The sequence below is a fragment of the Daldinia decipiens genome (genome assembly GCF_022478715.1).
Source record: "Daldinia decipiens strain CBS 113046 unplaced genomic scaffold F4813scaffold_15, whole genome shotgun sequence".
Classification (NCBI taxonomy): domain Eukaryota; kingdom Fungi; phylum Ascomycota; class Sordariomycetes; order Xylariales; family Hypoxylaceae; genus Daldinia; species Daldinia decipiens.
In genome coordinates this window covers 376,220-400,515 of record NW_026054558.1, presented here as the reverse complement: position 1 = coordinate 400,515, position 24,296 = coordinate 376,220, and the positions used below count along the sequence as shown (strand labels likewise).

General features: G+C 48.8%; 9 protein-coding genes across 9 annotated transcripts; 2 read left to right on the top strand and 7 right to left on the bottom strand.

Annotated features, from left to right (window-relative positions):
* Positions 1–227: 227 nt before the first annotated feature.
* Positions 228–2,146, bottom strand: F4813DRAFT_64430 (uncharacterized protein). The gene is made up of 2 exons (XM_049248730.1): positions 1,411–2,146; positions 228–1,355 (listed from the first exon to the last, which is right to left on the bottom strand). The coding sequence occupies exons 1-2, from the start codon at positions 1,820–1,822 to the stop codon at positions 535–537; spliced, it is 1,233 nt and encodes a 410-aa protein (XP_049099897.1). The 5' UTR covers positions 1,823–2,146; the 3' UTR covers positions 228–534.
* F4813DRAFT_358438 (uncharacterized protein) lies at positions 2,121–5,283 on the bottom strand. The gene is made up of 2 exons (XM_049243237.1): positions 4,697–5,283; positions 2,121–4,633 (listed from the first exon to the last, which is right to left on the bottom strand). Exons 1-2 carry the CDS (start codon positions 4,861–4,863, stop codon positions 2,626–2,628), a joined length of 2,175 nt encoding a protein of 724 aa, XP_049099896.1. The 5' UTR covers positions 4,864–5,283; the 3' UTR covers positions 2,121–2,625.
* On the bottom strand, positions 5,229–7,277 carry F4813DRAFT_64257 (uncharacterized protein). The gene is made up of 4 exons (XM_049248728.1): positions 6,738–7,277; positions 6,541–6,684; positions 6,323–6,481; positions 5,229–6,258 (listed from the first exon to the last, which is right to left on the bottom strand). The coding sequence occupies exons 1-4, from the start codon at positions 7,054–7,056 to the stop codon at positions 5,594–5,596; spliced, it is 1,287 nt and encodes a 428-aa protein (XP_049099895.1). The 5' UTR covers positions 7,057–7,277; the 3' UTR covers positions 5,229–5,593.
* A 505-nt stretch (positions 7,278–7,782) lies between these two features.
* On the top strand, positions 7,783–9,685 carry F4813DRAFT_389195 (MFS general substrate transporter; the record flags this gene model as incomplete). Its single annotated transcript, XM_049246792.1, has 6 exons — positions 7,783–8,101; positions 8,151–8,481; positions 8,570–9,002; positions 9,065–9,139; positions 9,256–9,609; positions 9,662–9,685. The coding sequence occupies 6 exons, from the start codon at positions 7,783–7,785 to the stop codon at positions 9,683–9,685; spliced, it is 1,536 nt and encodes a 511-aa protein (XP_049099894.1).
* A 124-nt stretch (positions 9,686–9,809) lies between these two features.
* Positions 9,810–11,616, bottom strand: F4813DRAFT_389194 (general substrate transporter; the record flags this gene model as incomplete). Its single annotated transcript, XM_049246791.1, has 5 exons — positions 9,810–10,972; positions 11,040–11,190; positions 11,257–11,343; positions 11,420–11,531; positions 11,588–11,616. 5 exons carry the CDS (start codon positions 11,614–11,616, stop codon positions 9,810–9,812), a joined length of 1,542 nt encoding a protein of 513 aa, XP_049099893.1.
* Positions 11,617–12,362: 746 nt separating this feature from the next.
* On the bottom strand, positions 12,363–15,857 carry F4813DRAFT_358420 (fungal-specific transcription factor domain-containing protein; the record flags this gene model as incomplete). Its single annotated transcript, XM_049243236.1, has 4 exons — positions 15,421–15,857; positions 14,778–15,318; positions 13,977–14,715; positions 12,363–13,916 (listed from the first exon to the last, which is right to left on the bottom strand). Coding segments are annotated over exons 1-4 (2,762 nt in total), but the record flags the coding sequence as incomplete, so codon positions are not given.
* Positions 15,858–18,047: 2,190 nt separating this feature from the next.
* F4813DRAFT_64178 (fungal-specific transcription factor domain-containing protein) lies at positions 18,048–20,899 on the top strand. Its single transcript, XM_049248727.1, has 6 exons — positions 18,048–18,265; positions 18,336–18,355; positions 18,411–18,511; positions 18,589–18,816; positions 18,879–19,484; positions 19,539–20,899. Exons 1-6 carry the CDS (start codon positions 18,196–18,198, stop codon positions 20,455–20,457), a joined length of 1,944 nt encoding a protein of 647 aa, XP_049099891.1. The 5' UTR covers positions 18,048–18,195; the 3' UTR covers positions 20,458–20,899.
* A 478-nt stretch (positions 20,900–21,377) lies between these two features.
* F4813DRAFT_396073 (uncharacterized protein) lies at positions 21,378–22,099 on the bottom strand (the record flags this gene model as incomplete). Its single annotated transcript, XM_049247784.1, has 1 exon — positions 21,378–22,099. The coding sequence occupies exon 1, from the start codon at positions 22,034–22,036 to the stop codon at positions 21,380–21,382; it is 657 nt and encodes a 218-aa protein (XP_049099890.1). The 5' UTR covers positions 22,037–22,099.
* A 10-nt stretch (positions 22,100–22,109) lies between these two features.
* Positions 22,110–23,954, bottom strand: F4813DRAFT_64147 (uncharacterized protein). Its single transcript, XM_049248726.1, has 3 exons — positions 22,521–23,954; positions 22,364–22,469; positions 22,110–22,312 (listed from the first exon to the last, which is right to left on the bottom strand). Exon 1 carries the CDS (start codon positions 23,870–23,872, stop codon positions 22,652–22,654), a length of 1,221 nt encoding a protein of 406 aa, XP_049099889.1. The 5' UTR covers positions 23,873–23,954; the 3' UTR covers positions 22,110–22,312; positions 22,364–22,469; positions 22,521–22,651.
* Positions 23,955–24,296: the final 342 nt, after the last annotated feature.

Here is a 24,296-nt window from a genome sequence, read left to right as displayed (position 1 = left end):
AGGTATGTACGCGGCCGGAACTCCGGGCGATCGCAGATTAAGTCGATAAGAGGGTCGGGTCGTATGGAATGGCGATGGTGGTGGCGTCGTTTCATGTGATAGGCAAATTAGGTGGATTTAGAGCTTGCAATGGGGGTAATACCTAGAGTTACGTTAGGTAACTCATAGAATTTATAAATACCAAATACCAAATACCAAATACCAAATACCAAATACCAAATACCAAATACTAAATACTAAATACTAAATGCATTCAACGCGACATTCACAAAAGTCCCATGATTACTAATTGTTCCCAGGCATAGTATAGCTTTAAGGTATGTATCAATGGATAGGAGTTAATTGTGAACAAGACGGGGTTTAAATAGTAACGTAAAGCTTTATATGATTATACATAAACTAACCGGCTCCACGGAGTCCACGGAGAACTAAATACTTAAATCCATCAACTATTTACACGAATACTAGGTAATTATATGGGTCGAACAATCTACTTCCTCGGTTCAGTCCTTGCTATCCTCGTACCTCGGCCTCTCAGAGCTCGTCTAACCAATCTAACAAGGGATTCAGATAATCGGTAGTCAACACAGGGCCTGGTCCAGCTCCGTTCTCCTTGACCAACGGATAGAAGTCCAAGAAATCCTGCATGAATTCCATATAATACATGAGAACGTACTTGAGTCGGGGTAATACGTGGTGCTTCTCGGCGATTAGGAACCGGACAAGTTGGTAATCCCGCGGCCGGAGTGTTAACTCTAGAGTATACCCCGGCGGCGGGTACCCGGGGAAAACGATGCCTCGCTCGTTCATGACTCTAATGGAGCGGGGCACGATATTCTCGAGGAGGAGCATCTTTAAATTCGGGGGGAACATCGTCGGGATGAGCTCCGGCAACGCGGAATCGTCCATGTATGCGCTGCCGAGGAGATAAATAGGGGGGATTCGAAGGAAATGCAGGTTTTTGAACCGAGTTAAATCCATGCCTTGATCCTCGATAGGGAGCTTCCATCGCCAAGTAAAGTCCAGTATTCTTAAACTCTCCTGAGACGGGGCTAATAGATTGGGGTAGAGCCTCTCTGAGAATGGCAATTGATCGTTATGGCTAATCAAGAGATTCTGCAGTCTGGTTGTTGGAGATAAAAGTTGATTCAACGCTTCGTGGTCATACCAACATAGTTCGAGGAATAGCCCCTTTAAATCGGCATGCTGGAAATAGTCCACATCCAGCTTGCCAAATGCGGAGAAGTCGATATAAGAAAACCGCATACGCCGCAGTCTTCTATGCCGAAATAATACAGCGTCATCCTCCCCGAGTTTGAAAGCTGTCCAATTCTCCCGCTCAATCGAGAAAGTCACTGTCATCTTTGATTAGTATCCATTTCCTTGCATTTAGTCACCAGTAAAACTTACAACTCTTCAAATTCGGCTGCTCCTTAACGAGCTGGTTTAAGGAACGCCTCTTCTCGTCCTCGATACTCAGGGACTCCCCACCGTGTTGCACAACGATGCTTTCGAGATTCGGGAACTTGATGCCCATGAGCTGCCGGTACGCAACCGGATGGAACTCGTCGAGGACGAGAAACCGCACCGCGCCGGCGATGTAAGGCCGCTTAAGCAGAAACTCAACTAACCCACCGGTATCATGGCCTGTGCCGGCTCTGGTGAATACTCTACGGTAAAGCAGCGGCTCTACAATCCCCTGTGCTCTTCGACACGTCTGCAGGAGCGAGGCCTGATCACGAACGCCAAGATATCGCAATATCCACCACTGGATCTCCAAGGGGAGACCGAGGAAGTAAGCGTGACCGCGCGTTGACGGCATGATGGAAATTCTAAAACGTACCGATCGTCAATAGTATAACTACGAGAATCACCCACCGTGAACAGAGCTTATCCGCAGTTTAAAAGTAGGACGCCCGGGTTCCCTGCCTCCCCCCCGCAGACCTGAGTAAGTTGCACGCATCCGACTATGCAGCAAGCGGGGCGAGGACCATAAGCTCCGGCGCGGACGGTATTTATGTACCTAGCCGGAACCGCAAAGGGGGTGCGGGGGGCACATTGCATATGTATGTATTCGCCTTCGGGATCTACCGAAAACCGCCGTGCTAAAAACCAACCATCTGCTACAAACATCGGACGATAACGCCTTTTAAATCCCAAGCGTCCAACAGACAGCATGTGATGTAATACATACCTACCTATGTACTCTGCAACGCGCGAACTTCAATGACGTCATGACCGGCGGTAGACCGCGGCGACGCTATAAATAGAGACTAGGGTAGACGAGCCGAGAGGCTTCTACAAAATTCCGGAATCCGGAGACGTGTCGTGACAGGTAGGGTAGAATCTATGCAATTATGTAGTAGGAGGCGCAAAGTTGAAGATGCCATCAAGTATGTACGGCACATCGTTTAATTACTACTAACTACTCAAAGTTAGATCAATCATACGTCCGTCGCTTTAAACAACGGCGATAGCACAGATTCATGAAGCATCGCTTTTGGAATATTTACTACGAAGTACATATGTTCGATACACTAGCCGCTTCGTGTTATTCAAACAGCTTTCCGCTTGCATGAGGGCACTCCCTAGCCTGAGTGCTAGTTCAGACTTCATCTATAGCCTCTAGCTATCGCATTCGGCGGCTGGCTTCGCGGCTCTCGGCTTCTTTTTGCGCTTGCTACTCCCGGCGCCGGATCCCGTCGGCGCCTCGCGTATCCACCTCGCGACCGCCTCCGCGCGTTCTGTCTGGATAGGGTACTCCCTTCCGTCATCTACAGCCCAGCGCTTAGGGCCGGCATGCGGACTAGGAACGCCACCGTTGGTGGAACTTGCGTGATCGGCTTCGGCTCTTCGCTGTCGGGCAAGAATCGCTGCTTTGAAGCTCGCCTCATCATTGACACGCTCGTCCTCTAGAGCTTCGATGATAGCTTGTTGCCGCATCCGCTCCTTCCGCTGCTCCTCAGTTTCGGCAGGGGGTGTACCACTGGTGATCGATAGGGCGTTGACGCTTGCGGTCGCGGTAGATACCCCGTTTGTCGATACGGGGATCGGCAGCGGGGCTGGGGCGCAGAGAGCCTCCCAACTCGACGAGAGTTCAATCCAGTTCTCCGCTCTTCGGAGGACCTCAATCCAGTCCGCTCGAGCGGGAGACCTACTTGCTTGGAAAACCGGATAACCATCGGCAAGACGAGCAAGTCGCGCAACCATGTGCGCATGGCGCTGGAGCTCTTTTGCCGAAGTTTGGATAAGGGTATGACATAGTAGCAGCGAATGTAGCGCGTCAGTCAGTAAGGGGTGGTAAGTGACCACCTCGGTAGTTATCTGAATCGACTCCATAGTAGCACTGCCTGGAGATACGAGGTCCGTCGAGGGATACGGCGGCAGGTCTGCGGGAGGTGTGGCTGAGAAAAGGGAGGACAGCTCGTATACCGTATGGCTAGGCGAGGTTCTCGTAGGGCTACTCGGGTCCTGAGATGCATGGCGAGATTGGCTATAGTACCTTTTGCTACGATGAGTCGCCTGATTTACCTGACGACTGAAATCATCCGACACTTCAATAGGTAGGTTGGGCGAATAGTGGAAATGCTTGAGATACTCCATGTAATCTCGTAGCGCACGCTTCGCGTAAACACGTACCGCCTTGCGCACTTCTAACAACCTCTTGGACGGGCCTTTGTTCTCTGGATCCTCTTCCGCTTGTGGTGGCGCTGAATCGCCATTAGTAGTGCCATTACTGGCCCCGTTCGTACCGTTCTGTGAATTCGCATTCTGCTCAATAACCGAATCAGGGAGCGCGAGCGCAACATTATCACAAGCTAGAGTGAGGTAGCAGCCAGCCCGCTGAAATAAAAGCTGTACTTCTATACTGCTTGGATGGTCTCTTTCGTCAAGAGGGGGATTATCTCGCCGCCGCCGAGTTTTCTGTTCGAGTTGCATAGACTCGTCCGATGCTGGTTTGTGCCGCGGTTGTTGAAGACGGTACACTCCTATCGCAGAGGTAAGATCACGAACGGCACCTTCGAAATCATCCTTGAACATTCGGACGATGGCACGAGTCCTCAGGGGTTCGCAATCAGAGGGCCGTTGTCCTATTATAATATCCAGGGCGCGAAAGTCTGTACATTCAGCCAGTTGCCTCGACGGGATCTTTTCGTGGAAGAAATGAACGTAGTTGGCGTCAGGGTCATCAGGTGCTCTTAGTAAAACAAGGCTGGCGACATTTTCCAAAGTCGATGTAGATTGCATCGTCGCCACACTCGATGCTATCTCATCCAAATGATAGGCGCGCGACAACTTCTGGGTAGCTTGCTCTCTCATTCGGAATTTCCGCTCTGGACTAAGTTTTGCGCCGGCATTATTCCCAAACCCAAGTCCTAAGGCTTGCATATGATGCGCAGTTCCTCCCGCCAGCGAATTAGATAATGTTGAGGATGCGACGCCATTCGCAGCTCGTACAGCCAGATCCGTAGCACCGTCCACGAGCTGTCTTATCTTCACCAGGTCGTAAAATACTGCAGGGTCGACAGGGCGCGGTAACGGCATGTAGTAGTTGGCATTAGCCAGGGTCTCGAGGACTTCGAGCGGTAGCTGCAGCCATGGTCCATGGAACGAGGATATGTAACGCCAGTGTCTGTGGTAGCGAATTATAAGCTACCAATATATATACACTTATAGTCAATAAGGTATAACTCACTTATTCCGGCAAATTACAAGCGCAGATGAGGAAGACGACGACTGAGGCGCAGGAGAAGTTGGCTTCTTTTTATTCGCTGTCGAAAGCGCTGTTGAAGAGTCTGCAGTAGCTTGTGCCTCTATAGTAGGAGATTCGCCCGCTGTGGGCTTCTTGTTCTTTTTACCCATTGCGCATTGGTGGTAAACTTGTTTAGGTACTCCCAATAGAAATGTAGACGTAGTATATGAGGTGTGATTGATACTCGAATCGCTGCAGTATTTACACAAGAGGACTAGACAGTACTGGACAGGCGGACGAACTACGGCGATAATATATACCGTCGTAAATAGCAAAGTCGCAAATAGCAAAGTCTCGGCAACTTACAGCTATTTGCTCCTGAAGTTGAATTAGCTACGAAAGCAGAACAGAAAGGCTCAATTGCGTCGGCGATTCGGCGTGGCGCGTTTATTTTCTTATCGAAGGCTAATAAAGCCTATTACATGCCTTTATCGCCACGTGATGACCATTTTGTTCTCTTCTTTTGTCTTTACCACTTAGTGTAACTATAGGTAGCAAGTATATTAATTAATCATAGAGGTAAGTCAGGTACTATAGCATAGCAAGGACAAAGAGCTTAGTATTCTTCAATTTTCAAAAGCTTCTCATAACTACTCTTCCTACCAATCAGCTAAAATGACGATCAGTATACTAGGTTAGGTAAGTGATAGTGCCCACTGTTATCTATAGTTATACCTACATGTGGGTAACCCAGGTAAGTATAAGTATACATATATCCATAGAACCAGCCTCGAAAAAATATACTTTCAAGAGATATCCTAACTCCCCTCAAAATCTAAGATCGGTATGTAAAGTGCGCGTAAGTTGAAAACATGTTGTAGTTACCACAACTTTATCATGTTAGTTTCCTTTAATCTCTCTTTTCCACGCCTTCTTTACTTCTTCTAGGAGACCATCCTGCGTCAAGACGTCTACGGCAGTACCTGCGAGCGCCTTACCTACACGCAGACATCGCTCAAATGCAACCCTTGTTCCGGCCGCCTCAGCGAATTCCGGATTATGAGGTCCGTTCCCTCCCGGTCCCGGTGGAATCGCAAACCCTGCACTCAAGCTAGGCATAGCGTAACTTATATCACCTTGGTCCGTACTAGCCATTGTTCGGCCATCGGCCTCATCCACGCTGTCGTTCTCCGGAATAGGCTGCGGAGGCGAAAGTGCATTGAAATACTTTCGATAGGAAGCGCCTAGCACCCGGTTGGGGACGTGGTTGGCGTAAGACTGCACATGAGTCATCTGAAGTCTGGCACCTGTTGCTGTCGCTCCAGCTTCAAAGCAAACATCAACTTTCTTCTTTAGTTCCTCCAGCCTCCCTTGGGTGTTTGCACGGGCTACGAAATTACCGGCCGTATATGCATGGATCACATTCGGCCGTACCCCACCATCCGTAATATTTCCCTGGATGACATCACCAGGCATTGTTTGCTGACGGAGGACGGATAATGCATTGTAAGATGTGATCAACGCGTCAAGAGCGTTGATGCCCAACCAGGGACTTGCTGCTGCGTCTAAGATACTTAAATCAATATTACCCTTTCTAAGTGTATAGGAAGACTGTTCGAATCAGCTTACGAGCCTCGCGGCCGAAGTATTCGACCTGGAATGCGGTATACGCAGACGTCCGCATTAGGGCAGTGTCTTTGGTAATGCCAGGATGAGATATCAAGTTGATATCGACCTTGTAATCTCGATAGGCCCCGGCTTTCAGCAACTTGATCTTGCCGCCACCTCCTGTAAAAGATCAGAATCTGAGTCGGGAAGACGATTGATATCGTCTAAGTCTTGTTTACCTTCTTCCGCGGGAGTTCCGAACATGACAACTTTCCCACTCAATTGATATTCCTCCATTATTTTGGCTGTCGCTAATCCACCTGCTACAGATGCGGTAGCGATGAGGTTGTGACCACACGCATGTCCAATGCCATCCAACGCGTCTACGCACTCAGTTAGACATCCTCGCATCACTAATTAATTCGGCGTGACATACCCATTTCAACGTTGAAGGATACAACTGGGCCCTTCTTCCCGCTATCAAACACAGCAACCCAAGCTGTAGCTAAACCATAGGCAGATGGCGTCACCTTCCATCCTGGCCTACTGGCCATGAATTTTGTCAGTGTCTCATGAGCAATGAATTCTTCATAGCCAAGCTCTGGGTTGTCGTGGATCTTCTTATTGACTGGCCATAAGTCATCTGCAATGCTGTCGATGAATTCGCTAATATCGCCTAGATAACCCGGCTCGGACTGAGCGAGGTCGGCGTCTTCATGGGTAACGAAGATAAAATCGTCCAACTGTTGTTCCATCTTGCTAGAGACTTCCTTATAAGCCTAATCGTCGCCTCTAGTGAGAATATACATGCATCAGAAATATGATGGATAGGGTATAGTGAGTAGGTAATCATCTGTAAACAAAGGTCAAAGTTATTAAATAGACGAATCCGTGAACCTTGAGGTCTCCAGACTTGAAATTCCAATTAGCCTATCCTACCATCCGCTAACTCCCAGGTTGATGCATTCAATGTAACAATCAAGGTTCAGCAGGTTTAGAGGTACCTATCACTTATCTATACAGGGTACGTATCTACATAGGGGGTAATGCATGTAGCTACCCTGTAGCTTACCCCACACATGCAGCCTATCTGCGGCCCGGTTCGACGGTGAGTGTTGCTTGTTACATACTTCTTATCTAGATCAAACTATTAACCTGGAAGTCGCGATGGAAGCAATCACTTACGAGATAGTACGAAGATACTTTCCTTTACTTATCTCTTAGGTGGTTTTGTTTTGTGTTTTTATCTCTTCTTCGCATCGGAATCGTCCGATGAACACCTACGTTATGCACTTCCTAGGGAATGGCCTAGGTTACTTAATTCAGTATGAAAAGACCAAGTTTCGTTTATTCGTAAACTTGATAAGGGTAACTGCAGGACATTGCAGTCGGCCGATCTGCTGAAAACATTTCTGAAGTCGGAATCGAAATCAGAATTCGAGGGCTACATACCACAACAAAGTAAGCCGATTGCAATCAAAATGGCCTCGGAAAAATCAACAGGTCGACAGGCTATTACCACTTTTGGTATTCGCGATGCAGAAGCGGTAGAACGAGACATCAAGGATGAGGCTGGATCTTTGGCTGCAAGAGCATTGACTAGCGATGCCGTGGACGAGGAAACCTCTCGAAAAGTTCGACGAAAGATTGACATTCGCATCTTACCTTTTCTATGCGTTACCTACGCTTTGATGTTCATCGACAAGACCTCCTTAGGCTACTCTTCGGTGTATGGTATCATACCCGATAATAAGCTTCAAGGCCAGGATTACTCTTGGGCCAGTTCTATCTTCTATTTCGGTAGGCCTTTGCTGGTGTCGATGCGGATAACGGACGCTAATGATAACAGGATATCTTGTCGCTGAATATCCCGGCATCGCAATCATTCAGAGGCTCCCAGTAGCCAAGTTCCTCGGAGTTAATATAGTACTGTGGGGTGCTATTCTCATGACAACAGCAGCATGCTCTTCCTTTGCCGGCCTTGCTACCGTGCGATTCTTCTTGGGGGTAGTCGAGGCGACGGTCTCACCCGGCTTTGTGGCCGTCACCGGAATGTGGTGGACTAGGCAAGAACAAGCAGGCCGATCGGCCCTTTGGATCTCTTTTCTTGGGGTTGGCAATTTCGTCGGAACACTCCTAGCCTATGGCATCGGCCACATCCATGGCTCTCTGTCTACTTGGTATGAGATTTCACCTATACAGCATCCTTGCTCTTATATCAAACGGGTATGGGCCCTCGTGTAGGCATTGATGCTAACTCTACTCTAGGAAGTACATCTATCTTATTCTAGGAAGCCTTACTATCGTTTGGGGTGTAGTCTTCACGCTTTTTGTACCTGATAGCCCAGCAAGTGTCCAGTGGCTGGATGAGAACGAAAAGGTCATCGCCATCCAACGAGTAATCAAAAACAAGACTGGCACCAAGTCTCGCCGTCTTGTCGGCGACCAGGTCATGGAGGCGATTACTGACCCTAAAGTGGTTGTCCTAGGTTTGATATCCTTTGTCAATGCCATTGCATCTGGTGGGCTAAGCTTTGGCTCATTGATAATCTCCGGCTTGGGATTTGATCCACTACAAACCACCCTGTTGAACCTACCCGGTTCTGCAGTCCAACTTGTAGCACAACTCGGCTCTGGAGTTCTTACTTCTTACATCGGTGGTTTTCGTCTACATATTGCATCTCTAGCTATGATTCCGCCGGTATGTGCAATTATACATTATGACGACAGGATGTTTAACTAACTACCTACCTAATGTATAAGATCATAGGGACAGTCTTGATCAACCAACTCCAGCCAATGAACAAATGGGGACGTCTCGTAGGAGCTTGGTTACTGGTAAGTACCGCGACCTTCAGCCTACGAGTATTGAAATGCGCAGTTACGTGCCCGATCCAAATTTGGATTTATACCTAGGTCTTCTCGTCCATTCCTTTCTAATTTGTAAAAAATAGGGCTCTTACCCCGTGGGGTTTATGATAATTCTTGGCCTACTCGCAACCAACATCGCAGGTAGCACCAAGAGATCTGTAGCCTCAGGCTGGGTCTTCGTCTGCTACTGCATTGGTCAAATCGCCGGGCCACAGTTCTTCGTGAGCAAGGAAGCCCCAGCTTACCGTAGCGGTATTGTAGCCATGCTCTGCGGCTTCATTCTGAATCTGGTCCTGAATCAAATTCTGCGTTTACTTTACGTTCTCGAAAACAAGAAGCGAGATAAGATGTTAGAGGGCAAATCGGACGATGAACTTGATGCGATGGAAAAGGAAAGTGATCTGCAGGGTTTCGAAGACGTCTCTGATAAGAACAACGTAAGTTCCTCCTAAGCCTAAGCAAGACAGTCAGAAATCTAATATCAAGCAGGCCATGTTTCGTTACACGTTATAACCAACCACCTAGTTGCCGAACCTGGATTGCATAGAGAAAATCTGTGTTAGCCTACTCTAGTACTAGAGCTAGAGCATGTAGCTGTTGCATTTCTCCTCAACTACTTACGTGTAATTAATTCGCATCAAACGTTCGCGCCTTTAGCAGTCTCTCGCTGCTGCACAGAGGCGCTGGTTTTCTCCTCTATATTGTGCGCATCCGTAATGCCGAGTATCTGTCCACCCTTCTCTACGTGATTCTGACCGCCGAACAGCGTATCGATTTCCTCTAGTGGAACTTTCATCGTCTCGGGGATGCAGAACCATACGAAGACAGCCAAGACGAAGTTCGTTGCCATAAAGAAGAACAAACATTTTAAACCCTCCCTAGCAAGGAAAATAGGAAAGAATTGTTGGAAGATGGTGTTGGCAACATTCTGCATTTGGGAGCACATTCCAACCGCTTGTGCCCTAACGTTCATACTGAACACCTCCGAGGTCCATATCCATGTTGTTGCCCCCCATGAGGGCTTGTAGAAGAATATGAAAAGGAATAAGAGGAAGACGATGGCTATGCCAACAGGTTGCGTCTTTGTAGCTGCACCTTTAACTCCGACCACATCGGGTGTCGTCATACCGATTATAGGAACAATTAACATGCAAATTCCCATTCCGATCGCACCGACAATGAATAGCCATCGCCGACCGAATCTATCCGCGGTCCAGACGGCGTTGATGGTGAATAGTATGCCACATGTTGCGTTCAAGGCGTTGATCAGGTTTATCGTCTGCGTCGAAGGCCAGATCGTCTTGTATATGGCGCTAGAGTACGAGTTTAATGTACCCTGGCCAGAAAGCTGCTGTCCAACATTCAGGATGAAGGCGAGGTAAAGCCGTTTGCGTACGGACGGGTCCTTGAAGAGAGCCATATACGAGCTACTCATAGCCTCATTCTCAAACTCAATAGCCTCCCGTATGCTCAAAACTTCGAATTCGACATCCTGCTCCGTGTCCCGGATCTTGCGAAGCGCCTTCTTAGCCTCCTCGACATTGTTGTGGCGCTTGATCCACCAGCGCGGGGACTCGGGTTGGAAGGGCAGGAGCACGATGATGATGATTGGCACCAGCATCTGGAAGATGACGACCATGCGCCAGTCCCAGTGGCCGAGCTTTTCTTGGTTCGCGTTGCACGCGTATGCGATCCAGTACGCGATGAAGGAACCCACGCTGTAGAACATTTGCCAGAACGTCATGATCTGCCCGCGGATCTCAGGGGGCGAGACTTCGCCGATGTAGATGGGTCCGGCGGCTAGCAGGGTGTTAGTTTGGGATGATGGTGCGAGTATGTATGTATATGTGGGTGGGTTTTTACATACTGAGAGCCATGCCCTGCCCGATACCGATGAGTACGCGGCCGCCGATGAAGCACCCGAGATTATGCCATGGAGCGAAGGCTTGCATGAACGTCGCGGCGATGGTTAGGAGGCAGCCTATACCCATGCCGACTCGTCGACCGAAGTAGTCCGCCTAGATACTTATTAGTGTTGAGACGTGTACGGCTTGAATTATACGCCAATGTATAAGGGAACCTACAGTTGGGCCGCCAAAAAACCAACCCGCAATGATAGCACCGATAGTATAGGCCGTATTAATCAGCCCTATCAGGTTGGCATCTCTCTTCTTTAAGCCGGACGTGTTAGCTTAACTTCGGTGGTCGTAGGATAGATAGAACAGTCTATCGTATAGGGACCCTCACAGTATCGAGGTCGAACCACTCAAGCCAGTTGTCGGAGCCCTGCGCGGCGTTGAAGACCGAGGCATCGTAGCCGTAGAGGACCATGCACATGGCCGCCACGAGGGCGATGTACCTACCCCGTCTTAGTTTTGTCTTCCTCGTCGATTGGTTATGAATCTGGAAACTCACCAGTTATACAACCTCGTCGAACTCACCATCTTGACACTGATGCTAATAACAACGCTCTTCTTATGTGTCTCTGTTCTTGTCTCGCGATACCCCGGGATAATGAGGCTGTGGTAAAGGGGGAAATTTGGCAGATAGCAAAAGATATATTTAACGGTCAGGAGAACAATTAGTCTATATATACCTACCTACCTAGGTGATGTATAGTCCCAACGGTCAACGTCCGATCAGCTGAGAACAGCCAACCCACCGGACTCACCTATGCATACATATAAACTACCTAGTTAGTGTAGCAGCGAGCTTCCCAGGTGGCCGGGCCGGAGCGCACGGCTACTACCCCAGGCCCTTATGGCCGGGGTGGGTGCAATTGGTATGGGGAACATCTCCAATGCTGAAATTCCACCACTCACAGTTTTTCCGTGCGCCGCGGCCGCATCCCCGTTGTCGCTAGCTTCCTGCGGTAAAGGCTTGATTGAGATTTGGCATTGTTTCTCGGTTCGCGCTGTGGGATGCGGGATCTGGTATTTTGTATAGTCGGATTAGATCGATGCTCTATATGGATAGACTTGACTTGTCGTTGTGTTAGAATTCATAGCAACTGTTAGAGTCAGGCAGGCTACACTGTGTCCTTCACACAGTACAATGAGGCTTGTTATCAGATGGAGTATAAAAGAATATATTGATTCTACATTGACAGCAAGTTGATAGACATTTTAATCATCCAGTACGACCAATACCAATACCAATACCACCAAGCAATGCTGAAAAATATAGAGAAAACGCAGATAGCCTGTCATTCATTCACCCATTCCGTCATCTGTCCGCACAGTTATATCTAAACGCCGAAAAAAAAAAAAAGCAATGGTATCTACCGGCGAATATTTCCCACATATACGAAGTATAGGTACCTTTCCATAATGGCATAAAAGCTTCAAGGTAATCCTCCCAACCTGGAAATAAATAGCAATGCAAGAAAAAAAAGAAAGAAACTCCAGTCTAACCCTGCATAACTTATGACTGCCCACCCCAATTGAAACCCTGATTCCCGTTGCCCATGATGTCTGGATACGCCATTCCCATGTTCAAGTACGTGTCTATATCTGTCATTCCTTCATTCTCCAAAACGTCCATGAGTTCGATTTGTTGCTGTTGGCTTAAACTCCCTTGCCGCTCCGGCGGGAGCCCGTTGGAAAACGGCATGTTGCCCATGTTAATATCGCCAAGGCCATTTGCGCCGGAATCATTCCAGAAATTACCACCTAATCCGTTGCCGAAGGCGTACGGTGAGATGAACGGCGGCGGGGGATTAAACCAATCCGTAACTGTAGCTGGCTGAGGCAAAGGCCGTTGACCTTGTAATTGATGTTGTTGTGGCAAAGGAGGAATAGTAAAAGCTGGCGGGGCCGTACGCGATTGCGGTGGAGGCACCGTATTAGGCGTCGCGATATCAGAGGGGGTTTGAGCTAAACTCGAAGTCGAGAGCATGGGTGTGACGGGAAGTGGTGTTCCCATAGCCGAAGGGGTAGCAGTGCTTGTAGACACCGATTCCGGAGAAGTTGGGATATGCTGTGCGGGAGATGAGAATGGCGGTGACACTGTCGCATCAGTATCTGGTGGGCTGTTCTCCTCCATGAGCGTCAAGTCTCCCTGAGTGAAGTCGGGAGGGAAGTAACTAAAACGACGTCCGGTATGGTCACTAGAGGCCGGGTTTAGGAAGATCGAATTTGATCTAAACGTAGGGTGTATGATATAGTTGTTCTCGGCCCCATAATTGTTCATCTCTTCTGGACCAGAGCCAAAAACGTAGCCAAATTGTGGTGGGTTGAATGGAGAAACACCAGTATTGGATACTGTCGTCCCACTTGAAATATCAGATGCAGGAGGCGAGTTCGTATCTGTTTGAGATGGCGGGGTATTAAAAGCACTCGAGTTCGACTGTGTTGGCGTTTCGTTCGAATCGTAACTTTGAAGGCATGCTTTCGTAAAAGTAGAGTATAATTGAGATGCTGCTGCGGTTCCTGGCCATCTTTCAACGCATTGGTCAATTATATCTAGTGATATATTGACTAATTCCTGTACTTCGTCACGAGTGTGCAACACTCGAACTTCGGGGTAGGTAACAGCCCATAAAATAGTGTTAAGAGACATGTAAAGGGTCAGTATAAAAACCCAGGTGATGTCGACAGCTGCTGCCATCATCTGTTTACTGGAGATTTGAATAACAAATGCAGCCGAATCGAAGCACTTCTTGGCCGAGCGCACGGATGGCTTCGGCACTTGAGGAGATGGTCGATGAAGTGTCATCATCATAACATGAAATCGCCCTGAAAACCTATAATTATTTTAATGAGACCACTAGAACTCGATTTGGATGCTGTAATCAAATACGTACCAAGGCTTGCACCATGCTGGATTTTCGGGAGATTCCTTAAGCCACTGGCTCATCTTGGCCTCCATTCCCCCAAACCACGGGTGGCGGTCGTCCTTAGGCTCCAAGTACTTCTTTTCATACAAGATCCGTCGAATTTCAGACTGGAGCTGTCGCATCTTACAGAAGTGTATAGCAACTAGTTTCTTCTCATCCGGAGGTCCAGGGATGATTCCGTCTTCACGAATGTTTGCGTCGCTTACGGTCTCGAAGAACCTGACATCGTTTATGTCATCACTTTTAGCAAACCCATTCGGACGGCCCATAACATGGGCCATGCCGAGTTCTAGGTTGCTAACAATCCAGCTAAGTCGTCGCCGCATGTCCAAAGTCAGCGGATCACTAACGCCTAAGGAAATGGTCTTCTCATCAGCCAGGCCTAGTTGCTGACAGATCCTCGTTGCTAAGCCGACTACGTAGTAAACAGCAGTTCGGGTGGGTGTTAGCATTGAATATTGGCCGATCAAGACGAGGCATTGAAGAGTCTTGAGATCCTTGGGCCGGACGACATCTTCAAAGTATTTCATTGCAGCCTGATAATAGCTATCAGCAAGTCCTGCATATGTCGTGTCTAATTTCTGCATGCTCGTCGCCATGACTAATCGCACAACAAAGTTTTGGTACGGATCTGTGCTTCCGGCGTAAACGTCTTCAACTGTCCTCTCCAATACCTTCTCGTGAAGAGTTGGAGTAAATACTTGAGCTAGAGTGGGCAGTTAGCCTAGACCTTCTCTGCTGCTTAAGGAGCACGAGCGAATAACTCACCCCGTTGATGGAAGACCTCTACCAATCTATCAGCGATGCCTCTGCTCGGAAGGTTTTGCGCCGGAACGCCACTGATGATGGGATAGCTTTTCTTCCTTGCCGACATTGGAGGCGGCATAGCGAAGGATTGCGACCGCGCCCCTGAAAAACTCGTGCCGGGCGCTGCGGTTTGGCGGCGGTCTCGTAAATCTGGTATCAGCTCTGATATACGCTTCGAGTCGGTGTATCGTTTAGCCTCTTCCATGAGTATACGCGTCATGGCAATACCACTAGAGGGCCCGAGATACCGCGGGGTCTCATCAGTTTCATTCAGGCGGACCAAACCACCGGGCCGGATGAAATCTTCATGGTTTTTGGGTAAGTCATCGTCGTCGGTATACTGGCCGAGTTCGGCCTCAAGCTGTCTAACCTTCTCTTGGAGTTTGACAACATAATACCGGCTAATCCTCTTTCCCTTTGTCGTATCAAAGTACTCGCAGGCAGAGCCGGATCGCTCGCACGGCAGACAACGAGGCAGCGTGGGGTCACAGCGTGTTTTCCTCTAAGAAACGGCCAAGTCAACTTAAATAGTCTCGAAAGAGAGAGAGAGAGAGAGAGAGTCCTAAATCTCTTTCAACGGAGCATGGGTGAGACAGGTACTCACCTGGCGACACCGGCAGCAAGCTGTTAGCGTATGCGCAATGCGGTGCGAGGCTTCGCCGTCACCGTTCTCTTCGGCCTTGATGGGCTTCTTTTGTTGCCATTGTTGCGGCGGTCTCGGAGTATGGGACGTAAACCCTTGGACCTGACGAAAGACATTTGAGGCATCCATGAGCGACTCTAGTATGGATTCGTGTTGTTTCTGGTCGCTCTCGTTGAGGGATAGAGCCTTGGGCTTTTTGATCTGGCCCCCAGGCACGTGGGGGAGATCAATCGTTGGTCGCACGCAGCTTCGAGGACTTGAAGCGTCGGGAATGAAAGCGGGGCGAGCAAATTGAACAAAGCGATTATATTGCTGCTGTTGCTGTTGCTGCTGCTGTTGCTGCTGCTGCAGTTCAAGTTTTACTTTATCATGGTTTCGATTTTTGGAGACGCCGCCGCAGAATGCTTCGTAAATGTGGCTGTAGAAGGGAGAGTCGTCGCCGTTGAGCTTGTAATATCCGCTCTCAGTTTGAGAACACATTCTTACGTACCCGTACCGTAGGTACCTATGTATCAATTCGTACGAAATGCCTTGTGCATATACACGTATATCTCGTATCTACCTAGCATCAACTACTTGTATATTAGCTTGACTGGTACGCTAACGATAATGTACTGTCAGATTGAAAATACCCGATAAGACAGTACAATACAATACCTAGCCACTATTTGTAGGTGGCTACAAGGCTTAAAGAGAGGGGACCTAGCCCTGTAGCGACTGTAGAACGCGGAGTATATATAATGGAGCACCGATTAGCCCCGCGGTTATAGAAGGTTCGTATGTATAGGTAACTAGTTGAACAGCAACTTCCATAGATCAATTTCACGGAAATCAAACTCTACATAACAAGGTTATTAGTCCCCATGATGTAGTAAACCTTAACTACTAGTTGATCCAATCTTTAGCTCTGATTAGCTCTGAGTCGTCCGAATCACCCGACTCCTAAAGTTTCTCCTGTCACCCGTTTCGTTTCACCTTTCTATTCCTTTATGGGCTTCACGTCGGGCTGGGTCAATAGCTGGTCGATGGAGGGTCGACGAATGCTATTACAATGCTATTACCGGATACAATTCCGTTTCGTTCATTTGTGCATGTCATCTCGCTTTACAATATAAACTTAGTCTCTATAAGAACCCGGCCGTTACGACTTTGACTTACACGCGTGCGGCAAAAGTGCCTAGGATTTCTTCCTGGTGCAACTGCAAAAATCCGTTTCTATTCTTGGAAACCCTTCCTCTGACCTCTGCTTTTTCACTAGGCACATTTTTTAATCGAGCTTATCCTGGAACAGTAACATCGGTTTTAAGGGAGTCAACAACGTGCTGACCGACGATTATCGATGCAACCGGACTTCTCTATTTCTTTTTTCTTACACCCGACCAACGGTCTGGTACTACCTAGGTACCTAGGTAAGATATTCATGCATGTATGTATGAGACGGCGGCGCAAGAATCAAGAAAATATCTGTATTATTATGCAGGCTGCCATGGCGCCTCGCGAGGCAATCGCGTCACTTGTCCGCAAAGCATACCTCCATTAGCTGTGCCACCAACTAGATTCAGAAAGAACCCAGCCTTACCGCATGTCTCTTGCAGGCGAGAGGAGGGCGTGGGGAAGTCGGGTGTTCTGATACTGACTATCGGTCCTGGACGAGGCGCGAGGAGGCGAAAGGAGCGGAAATGATCTCATTCTCGGGTGGTTTCCCGCATGGTCTCTACTAGAATGCCTCGTGGTAACAAGGCTTATACAAATTGTTGAGGAGCGAGCTGGGTTGAAATTCCTCCCCCTGACGCAGGGAGCTCCCGCTACGACGGCAACCCATGTAATATAGGTATGTATAATGCCATATAATTTGTGCAGGGTATACATATGTACTCCTCGCCCCGGCATCAACATGACCCCAGCTCCACGGGAAAGCGGATGTTTTACGACAGAAATAGCAAAAGTTCAAACAAATGTCCTTTCGGCTCCTTGGATGAACCAAAGAAAGAAAGGAACCCCGCGAATCGTTGACGATTAGATCCTAAGCCGCACCAAGCTTCCAAGAGGAGCCGCCAAACCATGAGTTATGCAATGGTCCATCATTCTTAAATTGTAAATCGGCGGAAACCCCCACAGTTTGTGGTCACAGTTTGTGGTATACATAGTTACCGCCACATTATTCTCTCCCATTTTTCTGTGGTAGTGGTGACGGTCTAGCCCATCTTCGGAACACCACACACCACACACTACACACCTTGTACGGGTTTCTTGTACATGCAAAGGTAAGATTGTTAGGTTATTTGTTTCTCTCTACTCTCTACTCTCTACATACCCGTATGTAGACGTATTACTAACGCCACTAAAAGTAATAAGCCTCCTTTCTCGACTCGTCACTTGAGCCCCAAGGCTCTGAAGGCGGTATATCCAATATCCACGTGCAAGCTTAGAATCTTTCATTCTTACTACCGCCACTATTACTTTTAATAGTCATAATCTCTTTCCGAAACAGCAATAACGCTTCTTCAGCGGAAAAGAAGTTAAATTTAACGACTCTTGCGCCGCATGTCGCCTACTACCAATACCACGTACATATATTAATTAATCTAAAACCGCTAATCTACCCACGTAGCTCTCACGACTGTGGAAACGATCTCCACTTGAATTGGCGCTATCTCATACCATTAAATACCTGGACGTCAGGGACCACATCCGGGAAACTATACACGCCCAAGCTCTCGCTTGAAGACAGGTACTATGCCGCGATCAAGTTTCTCGGATAACCCGTTATTGCGGGTATCACGACCAGTGTCAGCCTGCTCTAGATGTCAGTATTATCGCATAGAACATATACATTGAGTACCTGTTAAAGAATGCCAAGACTAAGATATCAATAGGTCGAAGTGCTAAAGTCAAGGTAGTCCAGCTGTCGTTCAATATATTAATCCCGGTGCTGATGACTATATTGCCAGTGCGATGGGAAATTGCCGGCATGTACTGCCTGCGAAAAGGCTGGCCGGGAGAAAGAGTGCTCGGCTGCCAACGATCAATTCGCTAGGGGCAAGGAACGGAGGTAAGAGATCCCAGCTCAGCTTTACATATACCTAGGCGCTCTTATTACTTATTACTCTTCTAACACGGCTTGCTTAGTTACGTCGCTGCGCTCGAACTTCGCATAGAGAAGCTAGAAAAGCGACTTGCGTACGCTCGATCAAGAAAGGCGTCCGTCGCTCAACATGAGTCTGAGGTGTCACCGGCGCAGTCGGAGTCTGACCGGAAAGACTCACTTGCTCTTATCAAAGCAGCTATATACCGTAAAGCTGCTAGGAAACGAGAAATGTCCGATGTCAATTCGTTGATGTCTGACTTCGGCTTCTTGTAAGTCGCTTGCTGCCAGACATTAGGCTATAACCGGTGATGTATTAATAATGAATGGCAAGGTCGATTAATGCTACGACAAGAGATTTCGAACCCACAATGAGCAACATGACATTTGCGCGCCTCGTGTTAGCTGCCGCTTCAAACGACCCGCTTCCAAACGTCGTGGACTTAACTCTGCCTCCTAAGCAAGACGCCGTTGCTCTTGTTCAATATTACATGACAAATATCTATTCCTTGTTTCCTGCATTCCCCGAAACAACACTCTACACCATCCTTGAGCAAATGTACTCGTTTCAGGAGCGAGCAATCAAAGATGTTGACTATTGGCTCGTATATATGGTATTAGCCGTTGGGTCCACCGCCCAGAGTCGAGCGAAGAACGATAATTACTATCGTAATGGACTACGTTTTGTGGCTCAGGCCTTGCAACACGCAGACAGAGCGTTGATGCCAGGCTACACGACGCAGATACAATCTTTGATTCTTCTCACTCAATATTCTATGCTAGATCCGGCTCATTTCGATAGCTGGCACTTGATCGGCTTCACCTCTAGAGCAGTAATCGACCTGGGATTTCACCAAGATCCTCCGCCGGAACAGCTCTCGGACAAGGCGGTGTTAGATATGAGGCGGAAGACCTTCTACTGCGTTTATTCATTAGATAGGTATATAATTCTACCCCTGCTCGTGGTATAAGAGATGCTAACTCATTGAGTAAGGTCCATCAGTATGGTTCATGCACGCGCCTTCTCCTTCACTGACGCATCAACAAATGTCGGCTGGCCTCGACCTTCGTCATTCAGCCGCCGAGCATCGATCACTGGTAAAATCCTTTCTGGTTCTGAGCCTGCATTCCTACTATTCCAACTACGACGAGCTCAATCACATTGGTACCAGGCACTTTTCCAAGCGGAACCAACTCCATTACATAATGCATCCTCATTCATCTGGCAGATGTGTCAAGATATGAGAGAATGGGCTGAGACGCTCCCTAATACCCTGCCAATTGGCATGAGGGAGCTATTCGACCTTGAACTGCGATATAGTTTCGTCTATTGCATAGCGCCGTCGGCCAGAGCACCTCATATAACTGATTATGCCCGGCTGCTCATTTTCGAGCATACCATCGCGTACCTCGACCGTATATATGATGTATCGCATCGCGAGATGAAAACCGCCTTCTATACATACCACGACGCCTTGCGCGTTTTCTTCATGGCGAGCCAGTTTGTCGCCGTCCTCCGCGACGCGGAAGACCTGCTCCTCGCAGGCGTCACTCCACCGATGCCCTTCGTCGAGGTCGGCAAACCGCAGCCACCCCCTCTACCGCAGCGCCCTGGTGGCCCTGGCGTAGACAACGTAGAGAGAAGCCTGGCGTGCTTAGAGAAAACCACACGGACGCTCGGGAAGTACGGCGAGCGCTGGGAGACGTCCGTGGCTCTGAAGCAGAGCTTCGAGATGATATCGGGCGAATTGGTAGACCGCCTGCGCGTAAGAAAGCATATAAAACAACGCGCGACACCGCCCCAAAATGTATCTGCACCGTCAATAGGTAGGGAGATGAAGTGGGTAGGTGTTGATGTTGAGGCTCTGATGAGGGGAAGTTCGGGAGGGTCGAGGGGAGCTAAGTTTGAGTAGCGTAAAGGAACTGTGGTTTCCTTGGAATATAAACGACCTCGACGGCATAGAGATCTGGTTGGTCTATCGAGGCATGTCTGCATGGAAGGGCGTTGAGACGGTCCGTGATTAGCATGGTGTCTGGCTTCGGGCATTCTATTATAGGGACGGGAGGGAAGATGATATTCGTTATGAGGCATTTATGATTTATGGTGCCGTTCGCAATTTAAGTCTTCATCTTCTCGCTCTCATCTACATTACGATCCGGCATAGAACTTAGATATGGCAAAAGCATCTCAGATGACTTGCTATTCTTGGTAAGATTCTAACCATTAATACATACCCTTTTCAAGTGAATAACTACCTGTGTTATTAAGCGGAAGTTAGAGGGGCCCAAGTCTAATCAGGGTGTATGCTTTTCAACTGAAATACGTGGCATTTAGTAATGATATTGTTATACCGCAAGACTTCATTTCTTGTCTACTTTAACTCGTAGAACCTAGTGTGTACATAACGTGGTAAGGTACCTAGCTCCCACAGATGACTATCTTTCTGCTTGGGAACCCATCTTTAAGCATCGCTTGCAACTTCCTCATGGTCGGTTTCTCAGGTCGCCAGCCCCTGGTACCCTCAAATGCAAGCATTGATTTATGCAAATAGATTTTTGGTCTCCCCTTTACAGGAGATTGAAGGGGGTGAACGTCGGAGTTAGGTACTGGAAAGATGACCGACCAGGGGCTAGGACCCATCGATCCGTCAGGTACATAGAAGCGAACGGTGGCATTTTCCAGGACAGACATAGATTCGAGCGCCTTGGCCCAGGCCGCAAACAACGGCTGCATCGTGTCCTCGCGAGGCACGCTTCGAATGCGAGTGTCTGGTTGTCTTATAAAGTACCAGCCTCCTGCCGGCGTCGTCAATGCAAGACTGATATGGAATTCTTTTAGGCGAGGCCAGGGTGAGACAGGCATCTTTGACTGTTCGCTTTTGCTCGGCCAGAAAAGCGAGCCGTCAAAGACGCCGCTGATGTAGCAGCTGCTCCTAGAGGATCGTATGATAACGAATTCGTTCTATCGGGAACCCATAGATCATCTCTGTCGAACGCACGTATATCAGTACACAACAGCGACAGAGACACATTTTGGCACTCTGTGCCGGAGAGGAAGTTGGCCTCAACCGGAGCATCAGCTAAGCCATGTTGATCCCCCCGACGCACCCCTTGAGCTTCCTCATCTTTGTCTTTGTCTTCGTCACGGATATTCCCAAACAGCTCCAGGGTCAGGGTCATTTTCTTCTCATCGTCGCTCTCGGCTAGAATGAGGAAGAGCCGGCGTAAATCCCGTGTCACTTTCTTCATGTCAACGTATAGCTGGATGACGAACGTGAGGTCCTTCAGGAACCTGCGGCGCATATAATCAGTCCAAACGCTACGCTCGAAAACGTGTAGGTCATTAGTCGTGATGTCAATGCGCAAAGCCGAGAAGGCTCGCCGCTCGATAGCTCGCTGCCACGGCCGTGACAACGTAGCGAAGGGTGCGAGGCCACCGGATGGAAGGAAAGAAGCAATAATTATGATAACATCCTCTGGAATTCTATCCATTGTGCTATGAGATTAGGGGAGATTGAAAGTTTGATGGAGAAGATGATGTTGTGTAGTTAAAAGGTAAAAGTCGGTGGATATTAACGATTAGGTAAAGATTCGATCTTATAATACACTTTGCAGGTAACTCGCGCCTTCCTTCAAGGTCTATCTAGTATGTAATTCAGACAGCAACGATGATGGGGCCGTAGCCCCTGAATCGTACCTACCACATAAACGTCTAGGCAAACAGGTATAGCACATGGGATAAAGCCAGGTACGTTAAGAGGTAGCTACCTATTGCCCAAATTAACAAAGTCTAAGCACACGCACCTTCAAAATACATACCTGCCTAGAGAATATTGAAGTTCATATGTGCAGGGCAATATCCATCGATACATACATACATACATACATACATACACATATTCAACATGAATTACTGGGGAAGCACCTATAGCACTATTAGTTAAGGCCTATAAAAAACATTGAAAGACTCTTTTACGTTATTCGATTGATAGGTACGTATGTACTTAAGCTATAAGTCGTAGAATTCGATAAGTAGGTGAGAAACCCTCGCCCAGCTTGCGGCCTCGATAATACCTCTCATAGCTCACCAACGAACTTCCTGTCCCCTCATACCTTAAAGACAAGCCCCTCCTCCGAAGAGACTTCACCCTTGGCAAACCTATCCCACGCATCCCTAACCGACTCCATGCCCTCGCCCCAGACGAGCTTCACGCCGGGAATGCCTTCCTTCCGGAGGTTCTCCCACGCTGCGTCCGCACGCGCGTAGTACTCCTTCTCGCCGAACTTGGCGATGGCCTGGTTCTGCTGCGTGTCGGCCATGACTTGCGAGATGTCGAGGCCGGTCGGGGGCTTGCCGTCGGGTGCCACTGCGGCCGAGGGCTCCGAGACCTCGGCGCCTACGATGATGAACTGCACGCGCGGGTACGCAGATACCAGGGTTGCTGCCCACTTCCACTGCACGTGATTGCGTCCGCCGAAGTCTACGATCACGATCTTGCTGTCCTTGGAGATGCCTAGTCGCGAGGCTACCTCGAGAGGGTCCGCGCTCGTCGCCTCTACCGCGTCGTATAGACCTGTGCTCTTGACGAACGCCTGCGAGTACTCGCTTGCGGCACCCACGATGCGCGCCGGCTTCGACGCCGTACGGTTTGTCCGCAAGGCGCGCGCGAACGCTAGGCCGACCTTGGAGCCGGGCGCAAAGTTAATGACGGTAGCGTCTGTTAGATCTGCCTGCTCCGGGGTCAGGTTGACGGACTGCTTAGGGTCTTGGGCGAACATGAACTCGGCCATGAGGAACGCGGTCAGGTGCATGACGCGGAACAAGGCATCGTAGGCGATGGCGTCGGCCTTGGCTTGGATCTCCTTAGACGTCGACTCCGGGAAGACAAAGTAGTGGTTGTACAAGTTCAGGTGCTTTTTCCGGTATGGCTCCGTGACGAAGAACTGGCCGGGGGCGCCGGTCTCCCTGACTTGGAAGTCTAGGGGCAGGGTACCGATAGGGAGATATCCCCAGACGTAGCTTCCCTTGGGCACGCTGGGAAATGTAGAGTCGACGACCTTGGCGTAACCCCAGGCGCTGATACGGCCGTAAACGGAATCATCGTTGTATGGTGCCGGGGCCGTAGGCGGGATTCGGTGGATGCCCCACCAATCGGCCATGTCAGCCAATTTGCAGTAGGTAAAGTTGTTAGAGGTCAGAGAAATGACCTCCGTCCGAATCCGTAGGGACGACTCCCCTAGAGGTGGTAGGGGGTCCGGAATAGGCACCAAAGCCTGTTTGAAGTAATCCTTCTTGTTGAGGATTTGGATAACAGGAACTTCGGCCATGTTGGAATACTTCTCGGGTTTATTTTTGGAGGCTGAAAAGGGGAAAGAGGACAGCGAGAATTGCTTGGCAGTCTACTTCGCCCATCGAACCTCGAGGTTGTTTATATAAACGAATAAACAAGAGACTGGCTGGTGGCTCAATGCATTAACCGCTTTCGCTTTGCATTAGAGAAGGTTGCAGCTAGAGCCCGCCGAGCCATCTGACCCTCTTCCTGGGAATCCAATAGGAGCTATTATGGAGACACTAGGATAGGGTTTGGATGTCTTACACGCAGGGTATTTTGCAAATAGCAACGATCTGTAATTATCAAGATATCGCATTATAAGCTCCGTCCAGGTTGTTGGGATGACAATTAGTAACATATCCTACCTCCGCTCCCGCCGCGCCTTGATATTTAACCCGCAAGTAACTCTCAGTTGAATT

Coding starts and splice junctions, on each gene's coding strand:
- F4813DRAFT_64430 (XM_049248730.1), bottom strand. CDS start 1,822: ATGCCGTCAACGCGCGGTCACGCTTACTTCCTCGGTCTCCCCTTGGAG. Junction 1,356..1,410: donor GCAGCCGAATTTGAAGAGTT/GTAAGTTTTACT, acceptor CAAAGATGACAG/TGACTTTCTCGATTGAGCGG.
- F4813DRAFT_358438 (XM_049243237.1), bottom strand. CDS start 4,863: ATGGGTAAAAAGAACAAGAAGCCCACAGCGGGCGAATCTCCTACTATA. Junction 4,634..4,696: donor CTTGTAATTTGCCGGAATAA/GTGAGTTATACC, acceptor TCGCTACCACAG/ACACTGGCGTTACATATCCT.
- F4813DRAFT_64257 (XM_049248728.1), bottom strand. CDS start 7,056: ATGGAACAACAGTTGGACGATTTTATCTTCGTTACCCATGAAGACGCC. Junction 6,482..6,540: donor CGGAACTCCCGCGGAAGAAG/GTAAACAAGACT, acceptor GATCTTTTACAG/GAGGTGGCGGCAAGATCAAG. Junction 6,259..6,322: donor ATACTTCGGCCGCGAGGCTC/GTAAGCTGATTC, acceptor TAAGTATCTTAG/ACGCAGCAGCAAGTCCCTGG.
- F4813DRAFT_64178 (XM_049248727.1), top strand. CDS start 18,196: ATGCCGCGATCAAGTTTCTCGGATAACCCGTTATTGCGGGTATCACGA. Junction 18,266..18,335: donor AGTGTCAGCCTGCTCTAGAT/GTCAGTATTATC, acceptor AGATATCAATAG/GTCGAAGTGCTAAAGTCAAG. Junction 18,817..18,878: donor ATGTCTGACTTCGGCTTCTT/GTAAGTCGCTTG, acceptor ATGAATGGCAAG/GTCGATTAATGCTACGACAA.
- F4813DRAFT_64147 (XM_049248726.1), bottom strand. CDS start 23,872: ATGGCCGAAGTTCCTGTTATCCAAATCCTCAACAAGAAGGATTACTTC.